At 40.5% G+C, this 17,143-nt stretch overlaps 1 protein-coding gene across 6 annotated transcripts in view; it reads right to left on the bottom strand.

Moving 5' to 3' along the window:
- The window catches only part of phldb3 (pleckstrin homology-like domain, family B, member 3), a 31,339-nt gene extending 16,470 nt beyond the window's left edge, over positions 1–14,869 (bottom strand). Inside the window, exons 1-6 of one of the 6 annotated variants that reach the window (XM_020652562.3) lie at positions 14,333–14,869; positions 6,525–6,673; positions 6,223–6,333; positions 4,856–4,993; positions 4,308–4,439; positions 1,138–1,317 (exon numbers count right to left, since the gene is read on the bottom strand). In XM_020652562.3, coding sequence (XP_020508218.2) covers positions 1,138–1,317; positions 4,308–4,439; positions 4,856–4,993; positions 6,223–6,333; positions 6,525–6,671 — 708 coding nt within the window. In that variant the 5' untranslated portion in view covers positions 6,672–6,673; positions 14,333–14,869. Of the gene's footprint in view, positions 1–1,137; positions 1,318–4,307; positions 4,442–4,855; positions 4,994–6,222; positions 6,334–6,524; positions 6,674–14,332 lie in introns of all 6 variants that reach the window. The other 5 variants (XM_020652563.3, XM_065958061.1, XM_065958062.1 and 2 more) reach the window with 5 other exon arrangements.
- Between the last annotated feature and the right edge of the window lie 2,274 nt (positions 14,870–17,143).

Here is a 17,143-nt window from a genome sequence, read left to right as displayed (position 1 = left end):
TGTGGTAGTGAGTCCAACAGGAACAATAACTTTCACTGTGTAAGAGAACTAAATATGGTCTGTTGTATCTGAAGATGATTTACAGCTCTAAAAAAAAATCAAACATCTCAAAAACAATGTGATCATTGTAGCAGAGACTCCGATGTGTAGCTTTTAAGGTCACCAACTGATCTTCTCTTCTTTATTTTAATGCTAAAAAGGAGATAATTTATTTTACAAAATTGAAAAATGGAGGATTCTGCAAAACAAAAGTACAGCAAGAAAAGCAACTTTGGCTCACTAAATTATCAGGAAAAAGGTGTCACAGTTTAAGTTTTCTTCTGAACCTTTATACTTTATACTGACGTTTTATCTTGTTGAGTTTATACACTCAATTAAAAGTTTTTGTACTCGGACTTTGTTGAGTTCGTAAAGTGCTTTTCTAGTCATCATAGTCCTCAAAGCGATTTACACTGCAGGTCACACCTTCACATTCACACACTGATGGTGGAGTCTTCTATGTAAAGTATTCATCAGAAGTAACTCATTTCGTTTGTACACATTCACACGTCGCAGACGGAGCAGCAGGAGCAACTCGGGGTTAAGTGTCTCGCCCAGCGATCAACATCGACACGTGTCTGCAGAAGCTGGGGATCCAACCCCCGAACATTCTGGTTAAGAGATGAACGACTCTACCACTGAACCACAGTCGCCCAAAAATAATAAGCTGTTGTTCTTTTTGTTGCAGTACGTTTGTCTTCTTGTTTGCTAACAATGCAATTTGTTGGAATCAGATGCACCAATTATCTCTGATACAGTCCAACAATAACTGAATATTAAAAAACTTAAATAAATGTTTTTAGAATTTGAAGGTAGTCTGTATCGCTTTTATTCAGAGGTACAGACAACTAGAGACTTATACTGAAAATGATTATGTAACAATTCACCATTGGACATGTGTTTAAAGTTTATTTAATTTATGAGGGCTCCTACATATTTCTGATCAAGTCTGAGGTCATAAGTCTGTACTGACCTTCAGCCTTCCAGCGTAAACGCTGACATGAAGCACATGACAAGCCGATAAGCCATGAACCTGAAAAACATGTCAGGAGCAGCTGATACATCCTCAAACAAACTCCTCAAAGACATGTTGTGTACCTGTGCTTTGTTGACTGCCTGCCGCTGACAGGAGATCTCCTTCTCCGCCTCCTCTTCACTCTCTCTCTCCTTCTCTTTGTCCGTCGAGTTCTCGTCCTCTTCAATGCCGCTCTCCTGCTCCAGAACACGAAACTCCCAGTCCTCAAAGGCCCGGGCTGCTGCTTCCATCGCCTCTTTCTCCTGAGTAAAAACACACAACGATTAGTCTAATATAACAGTCTTCAGTAGGAGTAGGTCCAGGTTGGTTAAAGCGCTGGAAAACAGATTAAAAAAAGACTTTTACAGAGTTTAAACCTTGTTTCCAGTTGCACACGGCCCTTGCTTTAACTTTTTATTCAAACTGAGATGCACTACAATATTAGGACCATCAACAACCTTCTGTGGAGTTTGTTGATCCCAAAGTCTGAAATGAGTTGTTAAAGAAAAGTGTTTTCTGCACCTTTTTCTGGAACAATCTACAGTCTGATTTTAAACCTTTAACTTAGTGACCCTGACTGTTTTTAAATGCTCAGTAATAAAGTCTTAAATTCAAACTTTCTGTATGCAACTGTTTCAGCTTCTGATTGTATTATAATTAGTCTTATTATCTCATGAGTACTGTATGATTGAATGGTTTTACTGTTGACACTGTGTGTTTGCTGCGAGTGTTGTAGTCAAGACCACATTAACCAAGACCAAGAAATACAAGAGACTAGAGCGCTCCCAGACCACGACAAGACCGCGACAACAACAAAACCATAAACATCAATGTCAAATCATCAACGTGTGTGCAGCAGGCGTGTCACTCACTTAGATCGTAACCCCGGGAAGGTGGCGGCCGTAACCTAATCTAATAATGAATGAACTGAAGTTATTTGTTCTTTAGAAAGAGGCATTTTACCTCTTATCACAGTAACAACCTTTTTCTTGTATTGACTCAGCCAATATTATAAAAGACAATGCAAAGTGCCTCCACCAAACGATCACATGTTCATTTTAAGATATCTATTGGTTTCAAGAAATCTGCAGAATTTTCCCCACAGATTAACTGTGTGCAATAAAACATACAATTCTTTTTCCTAAGGTAGCAGCTGTCTTATTATGAATACAAAGGCTCCAGGAAGTCTTTTCACAATGGACAGCAATTCAATTCTACTAATTAGCAAAAAACTGTCAGAAAATTCATTTTTAGTTCTTTGTCACTATGAGCTGTAATCCAAACTCGTACAGCCTCATTGTTCACAACACGTGTGTGTTGCTCTGGTGCAGGCCGTCCTCTGGATGTGAGCACGTCTGCATCGTGTTCTCAGTGGCGCAATTATTTTTGACAAACCAGTTTGCAGAGATCTTTCCACATAAATCTGACATGTCAGAACACAAACTAACAACCTGCTGCTGGATGTCGTAAAACAAGGCCGTCTTTTATCCCCATCTGTCACATTCACAAAGGCATGTGGACGTCCTATGAACTATGTCTGTGTGTATTCTGACTAAACAGCTTCACATCAGGTTGAACAGGAACTGAACAATCACACACTGTGAAGAAAAAACAACATTCAAACTGAGCCCTGATGAAACTTTGTCTGAGACATGCCGTCATGAGTCAAACAGCACTGTCAGTATCAGTTTCAGATTTAGTTTTTTTACAGATAGCAACAAACAACATTGCGAAATAGATTTTCAGTTTCTTTGTATCTAAACTGTGATAATAATTCTGATCTTGTTGTTTTCAGAAATCGGTTGAGGACAGCTGGTTGCATTTCTAAACAAACAAGTAGTCGGAAAAAGCAGAGACGTGGCCGTTTGAAAGCTTGTTTTGACTGGTAACTGAATCACTGCTAATCTAATAGATTTTCTATTAAGATAGCTCGTTTACTCGTTTGCTTACAAAGAAACCGTCACAGCTCACCTGTCAGACTACAGCTGAACTAAGAAGGCTTCACCAATAGGAGAAAATTTGAAGAAGTGAAAACTCCCGCAAACACATGACACAAACACAAAGATTGGTACAAAGTAATGTTTGTTTAAAAAAAAACATACAGGAGGTTGTGTCAGTCAGCTTGGATTGAATATATATTCTCAAAGAAGAACTTCCATTGTTTTCAAATCTCAAATGTCTGATATCAGACTTCATGTCTCTGTCCGAGTGAAAGCTTTAGATTATTCCAACATGAACACACACAAGGTGCTTTTTACATGATCTTACCAATGACCTCATTCACAAATGATGGCACATTTGGTCAAAAAGCAGCACAGTCGTGTGATATTCTTCAGATTATTATTGTCATTGTGCAAGGTTTATTTTTAAAATATTTTGTGCACAAATTACAAAAGAAGAGGGGAAAAAATATGTGAGAAAAATCTCTTCCAACATCTCTGGCCAAGTATTTCACTTAATAAAATACTTGTTTTAGGTTGTGCATGGGCGATAACATTCATTTTTAACATCTCTAATGACAGAACATCACGCTCACTTCTGTTTCTTCTTGTTTCATATCTTGCTGCTGCAGATTTATGTTAATCTTTGGATTTGGGCCTCATTAAAGTAAATATTATATGAATGTTGAAAGGTCTGATCTGGTCAGACTGCCTCTATGTCTTTAACATTGAAATGACCCGTGTGCTTTTTCATGAGAACGACATGTTAAATCGTCTTCATGATGTTTTCAAACATGCACAAAATGTTTGTAGTATGTGTGAAAGCAGAAGGAAATAGTCAGTGAAATTCACCAAAAGCGAGCAGGCGGGGATGACGATATTTATATCATGAAACCAATGAGGTCATTGTGCCTGCAATGAAGCATGTTCATACTCTTTTCTACTTGCAAGTATGTGCTTCTCCACTCGTTTGTTGATACTCTAAAAATGTCCAATTACACATATAATTGATATTAAGTAAAAAAAAAACTAAAAAAAAACATCACTATAGGGTCAGACTATGTCACCTCTTCTGTCATCTTGATTTCTGCAGCAACATGTGAACGAACAGCTGAGGGAGATCTCAGGGGTAGTCTGTCACAGCCAGGAGGGCATGTGACTGAATAGCGCTGCACTCAGCTACACTTCACAAAAGATGAAGCAGAACTTTCTCAAACTTACAAAGTATATAAAGACATTATCATCAAGGTATCAGATCCTTTTTCAATAAGCTGTTTCAGACTGAAGACACTGTGTTCAGCTCAGCCGCTTACCTGCTGCAGCTGCTGTGTCAGTTGTTCTCTCTGGCTCTCAGGCTGACCGGGGATCAGTTTCTCCTTCTCCTCACACCTCCTCTTGAGTTCCTCCACCCTGCTTCTTTCCTCCTCTAGCCTCATTCGCTCCTGCTGTCACAGTCAAAGATAAAAAAAAAAAAAAAAAAATAGAGTCAGGATAAAGAACAGAAGCATAACAAAAACAATTTCTACCCAGACAAAAAGAATACAATGACAAATCAATTTCACAACCATGTTTGTATTGTTGGTACTGAAAGACCGCAGACCTCTAACTCCAAACCAGCTCTGCTCCAGCTGTAGCAGCCGGGAAATGATTTATCATTGACAACATTAAGTGTTGAGGCTGGTTGAACGTTACAGAGCCCACGCATTTCTACATCAAATTCCTTCAGCGTGTTGTAGCGATGCTGAAAGTGCTGTGAGGCCGTTCCAGTGTTACAGCAACTATACACAGCTTCATTGTCAAAGAAAACATAGAAAAGTTCTTCAATACTAACAAATAAAACACATAATCAATGCTATGCTACCTTCTGTCTGTCCTTCTGTCTGTGCTCCTCTCTCTGTGTGGCGTCCTGCTGTAGAGTCTGCAGCTTCTGTGTTTGTCTGTGCAGCTGGTTCTTCTCCGTCTGCAGCTCTCCCTGCAGCAGAGCGATCTCCAGCTGCAGCTGAAAGGACAGCAGACGCTGAGGTGAATCACACTGACCAGAGGTTGAGTAAGTCACAGACATGCATTCCTTTACAGTGGCTGTGTTGGTGTTTGGGAAAGGCTCGGAGATTAAAATGTGCAGACTTCAGCAGAGACACAATCAAAATCGTTTTAGTGTTTACTTGAACTCTGTGGCTTTGTTGAAGAAGTCGTTCAGTGTTAAGAGAACCCTTAATGTAACCTTAACAACCTTTCTGCATCTTCATCATACAGCATGTAAATGTATGTTGATTATTTCTTAATTAGTCATCAAGTCTTTGACGTGTTAACAAGAAAAAATATTCTCTGAGTACAAAGTAAATTCTTTAAAAAGCTCAGTTTTGTTCTACCAACAGATAATCTGTTTACTGTCATTTTTTAAAATGTAGTACTGTTGGACTACATTTTGGCACAATTGTATTTTTCTGAGCAGAAAAGGCAAACACTTTCCAGTTAAAGCTTGGCTCTACAGCATTGACCGAGCTTTAACTGGAAAATGTTTGTCATTTCTGATTAAAAAAATTACATATATACCAAAATAATATGGTTGCTGCCAGTTGTGGCCAGCTCTCTTGGATGAATTTGTTCTTCTCCCCTCTGTTCCCGAGGTACAGCCTGTTCAGGAATAAGACCAACAGAAACACATTTATGTATATTCCCTAGTGTGATTAACGCTCTTAATCTTCTTTAAACCATGACTGCACTTTCAAGCAGCACTATATATATATATATATATATATATATATATATATATTTTATTATTATTATTATTATTATTATTATTATTGTTATTCCATCTTTAACAAACAGTTACATTTTTCTTTTTCTTGGTTGTATTCCATCACGATGTGTTGCACTGTCCGATGTCTTTTTATCTGTTGTGTTTTTGTCCACTGATGTAAATCAAATTAAACTTTCAGGTACAATGAAGGTCTGAACTGAGATCACTAATCATCATGGTGGACCAGATTTTCCTTTGACTATTTTTAAGTATGTGAAATTATAATTAACTATCTCTCAACAATTATATTTTCTGTTAATTGAAATGATTAAGCATGTATTCGTTTAAGCTCCAATTCATTTTGTGTAAGCCACACAGACAGTCCCGAACTCAACAACATCACTTGTTTTCTCTATCAGCTGATGAGACTCTTAAATGTTTTTGTGCCCCCCCCCTATGATTTGGCCACTTTCGTCTCACATGCTCACCTCGATCTTTAGTTCCTCCTTGTGTTGGTCGATCTCTGTGATTCGTCGTTGGACCAAAGATGGTGAATGAAGGATCCTCAGTGAGCCCCCCTCCAGCTTTTTAACGCAGGACTGACCAAAAGAGGAAATAAAAGGAGACAATGTCACCACATCCAAGCTTACACCAACAAAGCGTTAAGTCTAAACATGACAGTTCATTTTTTTAATTTCAAGGAGCAGGAGATGTTCTCTTTCTTCTTTCGTTGAAGGTGCTACAGAGGATAAGTTGAAATACTACATTATCATTAACAGCTGCATCGTACCCTCTCACTCTCTGTGCTGCTACTCTCTGTATCTGACTCCGCCCCCGAGGAGGCGGGGCTCTGACCGCCGGCCACTCTGGTAATCCACGGCGGCCTCGGACCCTGCTGCCACTGACTCCTGGTGCTCTCCATGTTGTGTTGGGGCATTTCTGAGAGGAAAGAAAGATGATGTTAATGAGAGATACAGAGCTGGAGGAGGTGGAATATTGTAGTAATCTAATCTGCTGCACGGTTGGAGGCGTGTGAGGGATCAGCTGAGAGTTAGAGAAAGAGGATATCGCAGCTGAGGAGTACTGCATAAGCACTTTAAAAACACAGAAAATCCCCCCTCGGCTTTCAGGAACTGGTGTGTGAAGGAGAAAAGCCCCTCCCAGTGAAGTGAAAGAGAGAGAGAGGAGGTTTCAGGATGTGGGCGATGGTTAGTGGTAGTGTTTCAGGGTCTCTTTCATAGTGAAGGACTCTGGTGTTTGTGCAGTGATAAATACTCTTTTCTTTACGAAGGCCTTTGAAGTACATGAGCAGCGACAGAGTATATGAATGGAGCTACAACAATCAATACAAACCTACAACGAGGGATCGCCCACAAAAATGTTGGAGCACATCAGAGAAGTCTTTGAAGTCCTGTGAAGGTGTACTGTCTGTCACATTTTCTATTGTGTTGACACTGTTTTACATCAAAGTGCTTCCCCAACATTTAGGAATTTGTCAATCTATACAGCTTTTGTATTCTGGTCTCTTTATTCGATCCACCTTTTATTCCCCTACAGCGTAGTGTCTCTATACCCTAAAGCAGTAACACAAAAACTATTTGTGGGAAAATACTTCTGATCCCTTCTGTCCAACCTTTTCCCACCATATTCTCTCGCCCTCTGTGCCCTCCCTCTCCTCCTAAGTCCAGCCCTTATTAGGCTGCAGCGGATGAAGGCAGAGTGGGAACAAGAGATAAATACACAGTTTAGAGATAAGAGTGAGGGCTTCCAAACATCAACTGGCACAGTGAAATCCAGAGAGAGATCAGAGAGGGGAAAGACACGCAGGTCACAGACAGGAGAAATGGAGATTGAACGTCAGGATGTGGAATCTAAAAAGTCAAAAGCTAGCATCTTGCTTCTACTGATAATGACCAGATCTCAGATCAGCTGATGGCCGCTTGCGGGCAGGACTGCCGTATTCAGCCTGAACTAACGCAGGGCTCCATTTGTGTACAAGTGACAGGTCAGGACTTCAGGAAGGCTAGATGATCACCCAAACTCTGTAACTACAGAGTCATGCTATGTCACTGAGCTTCACAGCTTCACTGGCGCTCCACCGGCATATTGACAGATGTACCCTGACTCTCACTTGCCCACATGTCCTGTCTCTCTTCAGCTGTCCTATCAGTGAAGGCAAAAATTATCTTAAAAATAAAACATGAAATAAAAACTAAAGAAGTGCACTGTCTGTCAGCACTTTTGCCCGATAGGACACCTCCTCTTTAGATCCTTGCTTGTGTTGTACTGACTCTCTGCAGTATGTACGTCGCTTTGGATAAAAGCTGCTCAATGAATTGAAGAATAACAGAGAAAAGAAATCCAGATTTTCACAAGTAGATGCTTAGAAGAGAAATGGAAGGATTGTATGCCCTAAAACATCTGAAAGCTGCTTTTCATATAGTAAGAACCCAATGACTAAGGTGAAAATAGGGCTCTCGCCTTGTTACATTGGACGCACAATTTACCCCTCAGTTAAACTTGCTACCAGTACTGATCATTTGTACAACTTGGAATAATTCCCGCTGTGCTCTTTGACCCTCTGCTTTCCAGTAAAAGCTGTCGACTTCCAGAGAAAACCCACAGAGCTTCACGCTGAGTCATATTACTAATAAAACAAACCTGAGTGCAAACCTCTGCAGTCCGACCTCCAGCTAAAGTCCACTTAGATACACTATCAACACCACAGAGAGAGAGAGAGAGAGAGAGAGAGAGAGAGAGGTGGAGGAAAGTCCATGAAATGTTTTGAAGCCAACAAGAGGTTAAACAAACACAATGCATAAACAGAACAAGAGAGAGTGAGACCGTTAGAAGAACACTAACTGTGGAAGTCAAAATCAGCAGATACAGAAAAAGAGAGAAAAGTTCAGCCCAGGAGCAAAATCGAAGAACAAAACAGACTTCTGTGCCCAAAATAATTAGGCTTGATCGTAGGGAGGGGAGCGCCTCCGGAGAATAAGATAAGAAAACAGAGATGAAATTCAAAATGAAGAGTGTGTGTGTGTGTGTGTGTGTGTGTGTGTGTGTGTGTGTGTGTGTGTGTGTGTGTGTGTGTGTGTGTGTGTGTGTGTGTGTGTGTGTGTGTGTGTGTGTGTGTGTGTGTGTGTGTGTGCTATGTAACAAAGAAACCCAGACGTAACACAAGACATCGCTCTCACACTCCCAAACTGATCTCAGAAGACTTCATGACTCTGCAGTGCTAACGATCAACCACAGATAAGTAATAACCAGCAACAGCTGATTCACCATCACAGAGAGATAGAGAGAGAGAGAGAGAGAGAGAGAGAGAGAGAGAGAGAGAGAGAGAGAGAGAGAGAGAGCAGTCATATTATCTCACTATGTGCTTGAATAATTCTTATTAGTTCCTGTCACGCTGAGGTTTCAGTCACATCACTGTGTGTTTGGTGATAAATGATGCATGTAGCAGTCAGTTTACATATTATGTTGCTGTATGGGTAAAAACAAACAATCCCCGTTTCCACCAAGCAGTCCGTTTTAGTTCAGTACAGTTTGGTACATTTGGATATAGCCGTCTCAGCTATGTAATAGTGTGACATCATAGCAGCCCAACACAGAGTAGCCCGCTATAAATTAAGTTAAAGTTCAAGAAGAACAGGGATACAGTAAACTGGACGCTTTAGGGTGGGATCGGTACCCTTGCCACCCCAACAGAAGGGTACCAAAAAAGGTAGGACGGTATAGATCCCTTATTTTGGTACCATTCCCAACTTTTGACGGTGGAAACACTTATAAATGGGTACCGTACTGAACCGGAACGCTTGGTGGAAACGGGGCTTTAGACTTAAATTCATGTGAATGCTGCTGGTGTCTCTCTTATCAAGTTAGCAGGAAAGATAGAAATCTAGTTTCTACAGAGGCAGTTTGCTGGGCGGGGGAGATGGCAGTTTGGGGAATACGTTGTGTTTATGAGGTTAGGAGGATATAATGTCTTTATTATTAACTGGGCTTTATTCTCTAACTGTTCAGCTTACTCTTAGATATACTTCACTTTGGACAAAAGTCTTTGACTAATGAAAATCAGAATTTGAGAATGAATTTAGTGTGTTACAAATAGGGCTGGAGTTGGTGAATGTTTAAGAGTATCAATATCCCTGAGAATTACTAATTTTCTCACAAAGAAGACATTCAACGGTGTTTACTGAATAAATGGGGCTGATTCTGATGAGGAAAGTGACGTTCGTTGTGCTTTTTGGATATGTTCCCCTGTTCTACTCAAACTAAACTGAGGTAACATTATATTTCTGCAATATTTTAAATTTCATACTGTGCAATATTTATGTGATATTTCTGCAATATCTATTTATATTCTGTTATGCTACTACATGTAAATAACTCCTACCATACATTGCCCATCTTACCTGAATAAGAGTTCCTTTTTTGTTATTTTCTTCTTTTGTTGTTTTTAGCTGTGGATGCTTGTATGTGTGTGCACTTTAAGGTGACGGCAAATAATTTTGTTGTACAATTGTATAATGACAATAAAGACATTCTATTCTATTCTATTGTAATCAAATTGACATAGCCAGTGTGGCGGATACACAGGGGAAACATACTAAGACCTGGGTCTTAACAACAAATTTGAGATATAATATGTTAAACTGAAAGCTGGTTGCACCACAGTAGCCCTGTGAAATGACCTTGTCCCTGTTTGGACCCCTCGTTGGTGACTGACAAAAAGAAAAAGTGCGGCTAAGCATTGTGTACACAAAACCATAAAGTCAACACGGACAACAGCTATACTCCAACGGTAACACGCAGGACAAAAGGCCTCTGACGGTGGCATGCGCTCTGTGAACGCAGATTAAAGTCTGTCACTATTCTTTCAATGCAATGTACTATATGGAAAACATGTCACACACTGAGCATGTGAGCTTAAATGCCCTGCAAAAGAGGGAGCAATGTACAATGACAAAATTAATCCACAGAGGCCCGACGAAGAGGTCAGGTCATTGCAGTTCTCTGAGATCTGCGACAGAAATATCAAATTCAATGCACCGCCATGAATACTGTTTTTTTTGTAGAATTGACTAAACAAGTATTGTGTTAGTAAATAGTGAGCTAAGTGACCCAGCAGTGACAGGGACTATCCTCTGGGTCACTATGCACTGCACTGTTAACAGTAGATAGGTGATGTGTGTCAGCTGTGAGGGATGAAACAGAACTGTTGGATACGGCAAGGAAGGACTCGCACACAGAGACCAAAAGGGAGTACGACAGTCTGATTGACAATGTTCTTGAACGATCATATTTGGGCTGAACAATATTTTTCAATCAAGACTCTGTACCCTTGTGTATTTTCCTGACAGCGCTTCCCTCAGCTTGTTTCGCTCAGATGCGATTAAAACAGCGGCATAAAGTATCTATCCAGATAACATATGCTTCTTTAGTCTCTGTAAGTGGAGTCCTCTCGTCTGCTAGAAGCATAAAACCAAAACCCAAAACCGGCTATTAATCTTCTGATCTAGTTCGACAAGTCTGTGTTATTTCCCCCTCCACAATTACAGGCTTGGGCTTCATTCAAACAGACCAAATCTCCACTCTGTGATCAACAGCAGGCCTGACATCATCACATTTGTGTCTAATGCACACAATGTTTCCAGAGAGGATAAGTTGTTTTCCTGTTTTTTGGTCAAAATGGAGCTATGGGAGCCCTTCTTCGCGCCACTTCCTTTATCTAACCATGCTTCACTTTGGGTCTTCCAAAATTAAGACACACAATAAGTTAATGCGCGTCATTTTAAAAGAGTTGTGTTTGGATGGACAAACGTTTAGCGTTGTGTTTGTGTACACTAATTTGTATGCGCTAGATTCTTTTAAAGGGTAAATAACGGCCACACCTTCTACATGAGTGCACGTGAAAGCAACATCAACCTCTATTTGTTTGAATTTGTAATGGCAATTATTTTTGCATTATCAAACAGTTACTGGCCTGTCGTTACATTCGTGCAAAGATCATACTGTCATCATGCGGATTAATAAACCATGGGGGACTCTCCAGCAGTGACCTCTGGACCTTCTGCATGCGGCTCCCGCTGGCTCGGCGCCAAAGAGCAGGAAGCTGTCATCGTGGTACACAGTTGTGAGCCGGAAAAACAGGTGAGAGGAGAGTGTTTTGGCTCTCGTGCAGCTGTCAATGTGTGACTGCGAGACAAAAGTGGCAAGTCCTGAATAGCACCTGGGCGGCAAAGCACGAGACACAATACCCCCAAGCAGAGAGAACAAGCAGGAAAACAAATGCAGTTCAATGCATTCTGAATCATGCAATTGGTCCACTTAAAATTAATCAGACTATTAAGTGGGGAAAAAAGAGACGACCTAAATCACAGCTGCAGGGCTCATTTCTGCACTCACACTCTCGTTTAGTGGTGTGTTTTTCGACATTCTTCCTGAAATGTGTCTGACAAGCTGGTCTCAGTTGTGCAGTGACAAAAGTAGCTTTGTGTGTAGAACATTTTTTTCTGCAGTTTGAATCACCAGTTGTACATGTCAAGGTTATAGCGAGAGTCTCACACAATCTAGTATCATACAGGTTATTCTCAAGAAGTAAGCCTGAAGATTAGTAGAGTTTCATGTTAGAGAAAACAGACATTCTGGTTTAGCGCTAATAGAAGCAATGGCTGTCTGCAAGTTTTGTTCCCAATGCCAAAAGAGTATTTTTTTGTAATACCATGGTCTCCACTTTTTTAAGTTCAAGAGAGGCCACTTCCTAAAATGTTCAGTGCAGAGCAAAAGCAGCTGTTCAACAACTCTGTTGTAATTAAATATTAAGGATCCTGGATTCGTGATCATAAATCTGACCAGATGTTGGAGGCTATTAACCAATCAGTCAAAGAGCGATTTCCAGCACTACAGGTATAGCCTGAGCTGCAAAAATTCAGTGCTACCACAAAGATATGTTGCACAAAAGAGTGCAAATCAAGAAAGCGACTCACCCTGTCAGTGTTGAATCAAACAATCTGTCTTAAAAATAAAACTTTAAACTATAAGAAACATTTTTAAGTCTGTTTCTGGGGGGGATAAAAGTAGACACTTTGGAGAATTTATGAAAGCAGTTAAAATCAATAAATAAAACAGCAAAAAAACAATGGTACTTTGTCACTCAATGACCGCAAAGTAGTGCTTATCAAATAGTTGTAGTTTTATATCTGTTGCAAGCAAAGGCAAAAACACTGGTTTGTTTTATCTACACCAACAGGAGGCTTTTGCTGTCTTTTTGCTTAAATCAATGCATTTGTAATACGTTTGGTTTTAGTAATTGTCAGAGTTAAACACCAGATTGAAAACCTAACCACAGGCCAGGGAAATGTATATAACATTTTACAGATTAAATTTATAAACAACAAAATCAGTGTTACATTCAGTAGGCAGCTAAACGAACGATGACAATAATAATGTTATGGCTAAATTCCATTCATCTTCTAAACCCAGGTATCATGTATGCTGGCTCACTGTCACACTGTTAAGGAAAACTGGGACACTTGTAAAATAGATGGAGCCATAATTAATGTTATTAGTGACACCTGAGGGTTTTTTTTTTCCACTGTGACGAGTATAAAAATCAGATGTGAAAAAGGTTGCAGCACCTATGAAATGCATTCGATATACATGTACCTATACAGACTTTAAATAGAATGAGAAAAATCCTTGAGTTAAGGATTGAAGGTGTATCATGGGAAAGGGCAGTTATCAGCTCCCATCTGGCTGCTGGCTACAGGTTCATCTGCACTGTCAGAGATTCCTTTGGCATTAGTAAAGCCCTGGGAATCATGATGCAAGAAAAGAGTGATCCACTAATGACAGCACAGGACGCAGGGCTCAGACACAGATTTGACCGAAGGGCGTGCAAAACAAGGCGTGTGTGTGTGATTGTGTATGCGAGTGAGAGACAGAATAACTAAAGACAGAAGTCCCCAGACAGCAGACCCTCCCAACCAAACCCAATCTCTCCTCACAATCCTGCCTCCACCTACACTCCCTCTAACTGTGTTTACCCTGTGTGAGCTGATGGGGGGATAAAAGGAGAGATATCCCAGGGTCACTGTAAACAAAAGGGGAATTTATGTAATCTGAGGTTTATTGTCATGGGACAAGGTTTGACTGAGAAACAGCTGAGAGAAAGTTACTGTGAGTGTGAACCTTTTTTACAAATAAGGTATGATTAATCTTAATTAGACTATATGGGGTCTTATATTTAGCTCAAAATATGATACATTTTTTAATATGAATCAATGAACTAGGAATATTTTACAAATAATGCATGGTTTTAAACAAGAGGGAGCTTAAATATCAGGAAGCAAGCCATATAAATTCCTTTTTTGTTATGGGTGCAGACGGATGTTACTCTACTTTAAAAAAGAGTAACTATAACTTTCACTATGAAAACACAAAGTAGGCTAAGGGCTATAAGTTGAGCACACTTGGAACATGTTCTTCTCGTGTGGGGAAGTTGTTGTTTGCCTGTTCTGTACGAGAGGAACTGCACTTGTAGGTGGAAACAAATGTCGACTTGAAACAACAACATGTGAACACAACTCTTACCTGAAAAACGTGCTCCAGCCTTAAGGATAACAGCTGTGGCTCCTCCAGGTCACAACATAGTACAGCCGGAGAAAAATGACAGAGGGGGAAACGCGGAAAAAACGAGAGAAACGTCACTTCAGCGAACTTTTTTTTTTTTTTTTTTTTGAGGCGCTTTCACTTTCAGAGAGCCCGAGTCTGGAGCGCGTGAAGTTGCCTCGCGCTCGCTAAAAGTTTTCTGTGACTCTGACAGGCACGTTGTCTCCCTTATCCCCCCCTCCTCTGTTTGTTTTCTCTCCAGCTGGTTTGATTCAATACCTCCCCGGTGACATGACAGCTAGGTCAGTGTGAGTCGCTGCTGTCGGCGCCAACAGGTGAGACTGAAGTGAGGCCACGCGGAGGCGGGCGATGACGGAGGCGGGTGTTGACAAATAATGTAGGCTGACTGTTTTGAAGGTATAGCCTACATTTCAAAGCACGAATAGTCTACTAGTCGACTTCGCCATTGGTTTCTGCTCTGTGCTGACGGTGAGAGTCCCGTTCAAGTCCAGCACCGAAATGGGATTTCTATTCTGGGAACTGACGAGGCTTTTTCATTGTGGAGTGCTGAACCAAAGAGTCATCCAGGCATATTGCCAGTTCACTGTGAAGTTAGACCTCATAAATACTTTTCATGCAAGTCTCCCAGGGGAAAACTTTAATATTATAAATGTACAAGAGGAGACTGTAGAGTGTAGACCACTGATCAAAATAGAGTGCAAATTGCATTTATTCCAAGTTGAAAAGGTTTTTTTCCACTTACGCTTTACCAGCTTATGGCTGCAGCTTGATTGCACCATGTATGAATTCATGTTGAGTACAAACCTCGTTTGTGGGTTTTTATACTTCCATGAGGGGAAGTGTATGCACATTGAACATTATTGAGGAAAAGTTCAAGTTATTGATCGAGACCATGACCTCATTAGGGACATGAGGTATAAACTAAGTGATCAAGGGAAAAGCAGAATAGAATGAAGAAGTAGAATCTTCTTCCACCCCTGAAGTCGCCCCCCTGCTGGCCATTAAAAATAATGCATATTTTTGGGACATGCACATTATAGCTTCACTTTTCAGACCCCTTGGCTACGATCACTTCTTATATAAAGTCTGTGACATTTGCTCAGGTTGAGGGTTGGTTCAGCTACTCAGGGAGCTACAGGTAGGTCACAGCACTGAGTGTACTAATAAGAATGGCAGAGCTACATTTAAGGCAGGCGTGTTATGTTGGGTATTAAGTTTGTCTTTTAGTAGCTGACAAATAAGAGAGGTGGTAGAGATGCTGTGGTGAGCTAAGGTTGAATCTTTTTAGAGTTTTTAGTGCTGGTAAATGTGATATTTGTATTTTTATTCTTTGTTAAGTCACTACAAGATGTGATAGTTGATTCTTCAACAGCGTAAGTGCCTTATGGCTTTGAACAGGAACTGAAACGCTTTTCTAAAACAAAGTGCAACATCAGAGAGATTGCAATCAAACTGTTGCAGTACATGTTCGTTCCTCATTCATTCATTTTATACTAAGGCCCTGTTCACAGCTGGCATAGTTCGTTTGCTTCATATTTCTACAGAGTTCAACAGGCCGTACAGAATAAGTAGTTATTAAAATATCATAAAACACTATCGGATATCCAATATCCTTCATGGCATTATGACTGAAATCTTTGAGAAATCCCATGACAGGGCGACTGAGACTGAGAGTATGTAAACTAACATATTTCTCAGAAAACGTATTATTGAGGACCCCAAACAGGGTGCGAGTCCCTTTACAGTGGTCTTACATTGATCCCAGTGGAGATTAAAATACCATAAAGTATTACACAGTCACTGTAAACATACCAGTGAGTACCTCTGTAATGTAAATTCCTGATGTTTGTGCTACTTTAAGAGCTTAAAATACCACACTTGTTATTGGAAGTTTTTCAATGACTTAAAGACAACTCTGACTCAGTCCTTAAACAGTTACACTTTCCTCAGGGTCTCATCTGCTCTGAGGGTTTTATCGCTCCGACTGGCCTCTTTACAGCTCCTTTCTGAATGAGCTGATAGTGTAATAGATTCTTTCCACTGACATGTGGCCGGTGTGACAGAGAATGGGCAGCAGGTTTTCAGTGTGGCACAGTGTAAGTGGGCTGAGGGGGAGACTGAAAGAGGCCCGGGCAGATGGGTGACACAGACTGGGTGAAAGGACAGCTGGCACCATCGCTTCCCGCCGGTAAAGGAAAAAAAAAAAGCCAACAAAGAAAGGGACTATTTTACGTAGAAACCTCTGTACCTCTAAAGCAACATATCTTCAGTTTGAGGACAACAGCAGCCACACGCCTCCTGTCTGGACGGAATAAAACAATGCAGGTGTCTGTTAGCGAGGAACATAAAGTGAGGCAGAAGCTGCCTCATAATGCTGTTTGTCTCAAGTGCTGACATGGACATCTGGTGGACGATGTGAATGTGTGCTATAATAGTATTAGCTTACATGTGACCGTGCAACTCCCCCCGACACACACACAAATAACCTTTTCTCTTACCTACACCTTTAACTTCACTTTCTTTATTACAGGACTTCTTTATTTCAAGTGTCTGTGCATCTTTTATAGAAAATAAAACCCTGCAGGCGAAAAACATGACAGATTTTCATACAAAGACCCACCAAGAAACAATAAATGCAGCTGGATCAGATTAAATACAGCAGGATGATAAACTGAGTAACAGGGCAATATAAGCTTTGTATTGAAGGGGATGCAAAGATCCTGCCCTTTTGACATGATCCTAACACTTTGGGGGGAGTTTACCTTTAAGTTT

The sequence above is a fragment of the Labrus bergylta genome, chromosome 8 (assembly GCF_963930695.1).
Source record: "Labrus bergylta chromosome 8, fLabBer1.1, whole genome shotgun sequence".
In the NCBI taxonomy this organism is placed as follows: Eukaryota; Metazoa; Chordata; class Actinopteri; order Labriformes; family Labridae; genus Labrus; species Labrus bergylta.
The sequence above is the reverse complement of the archived record's forward strand: the minus strand, read 5'-3'. Positions and strand labels throughout refer to the sequence as shown.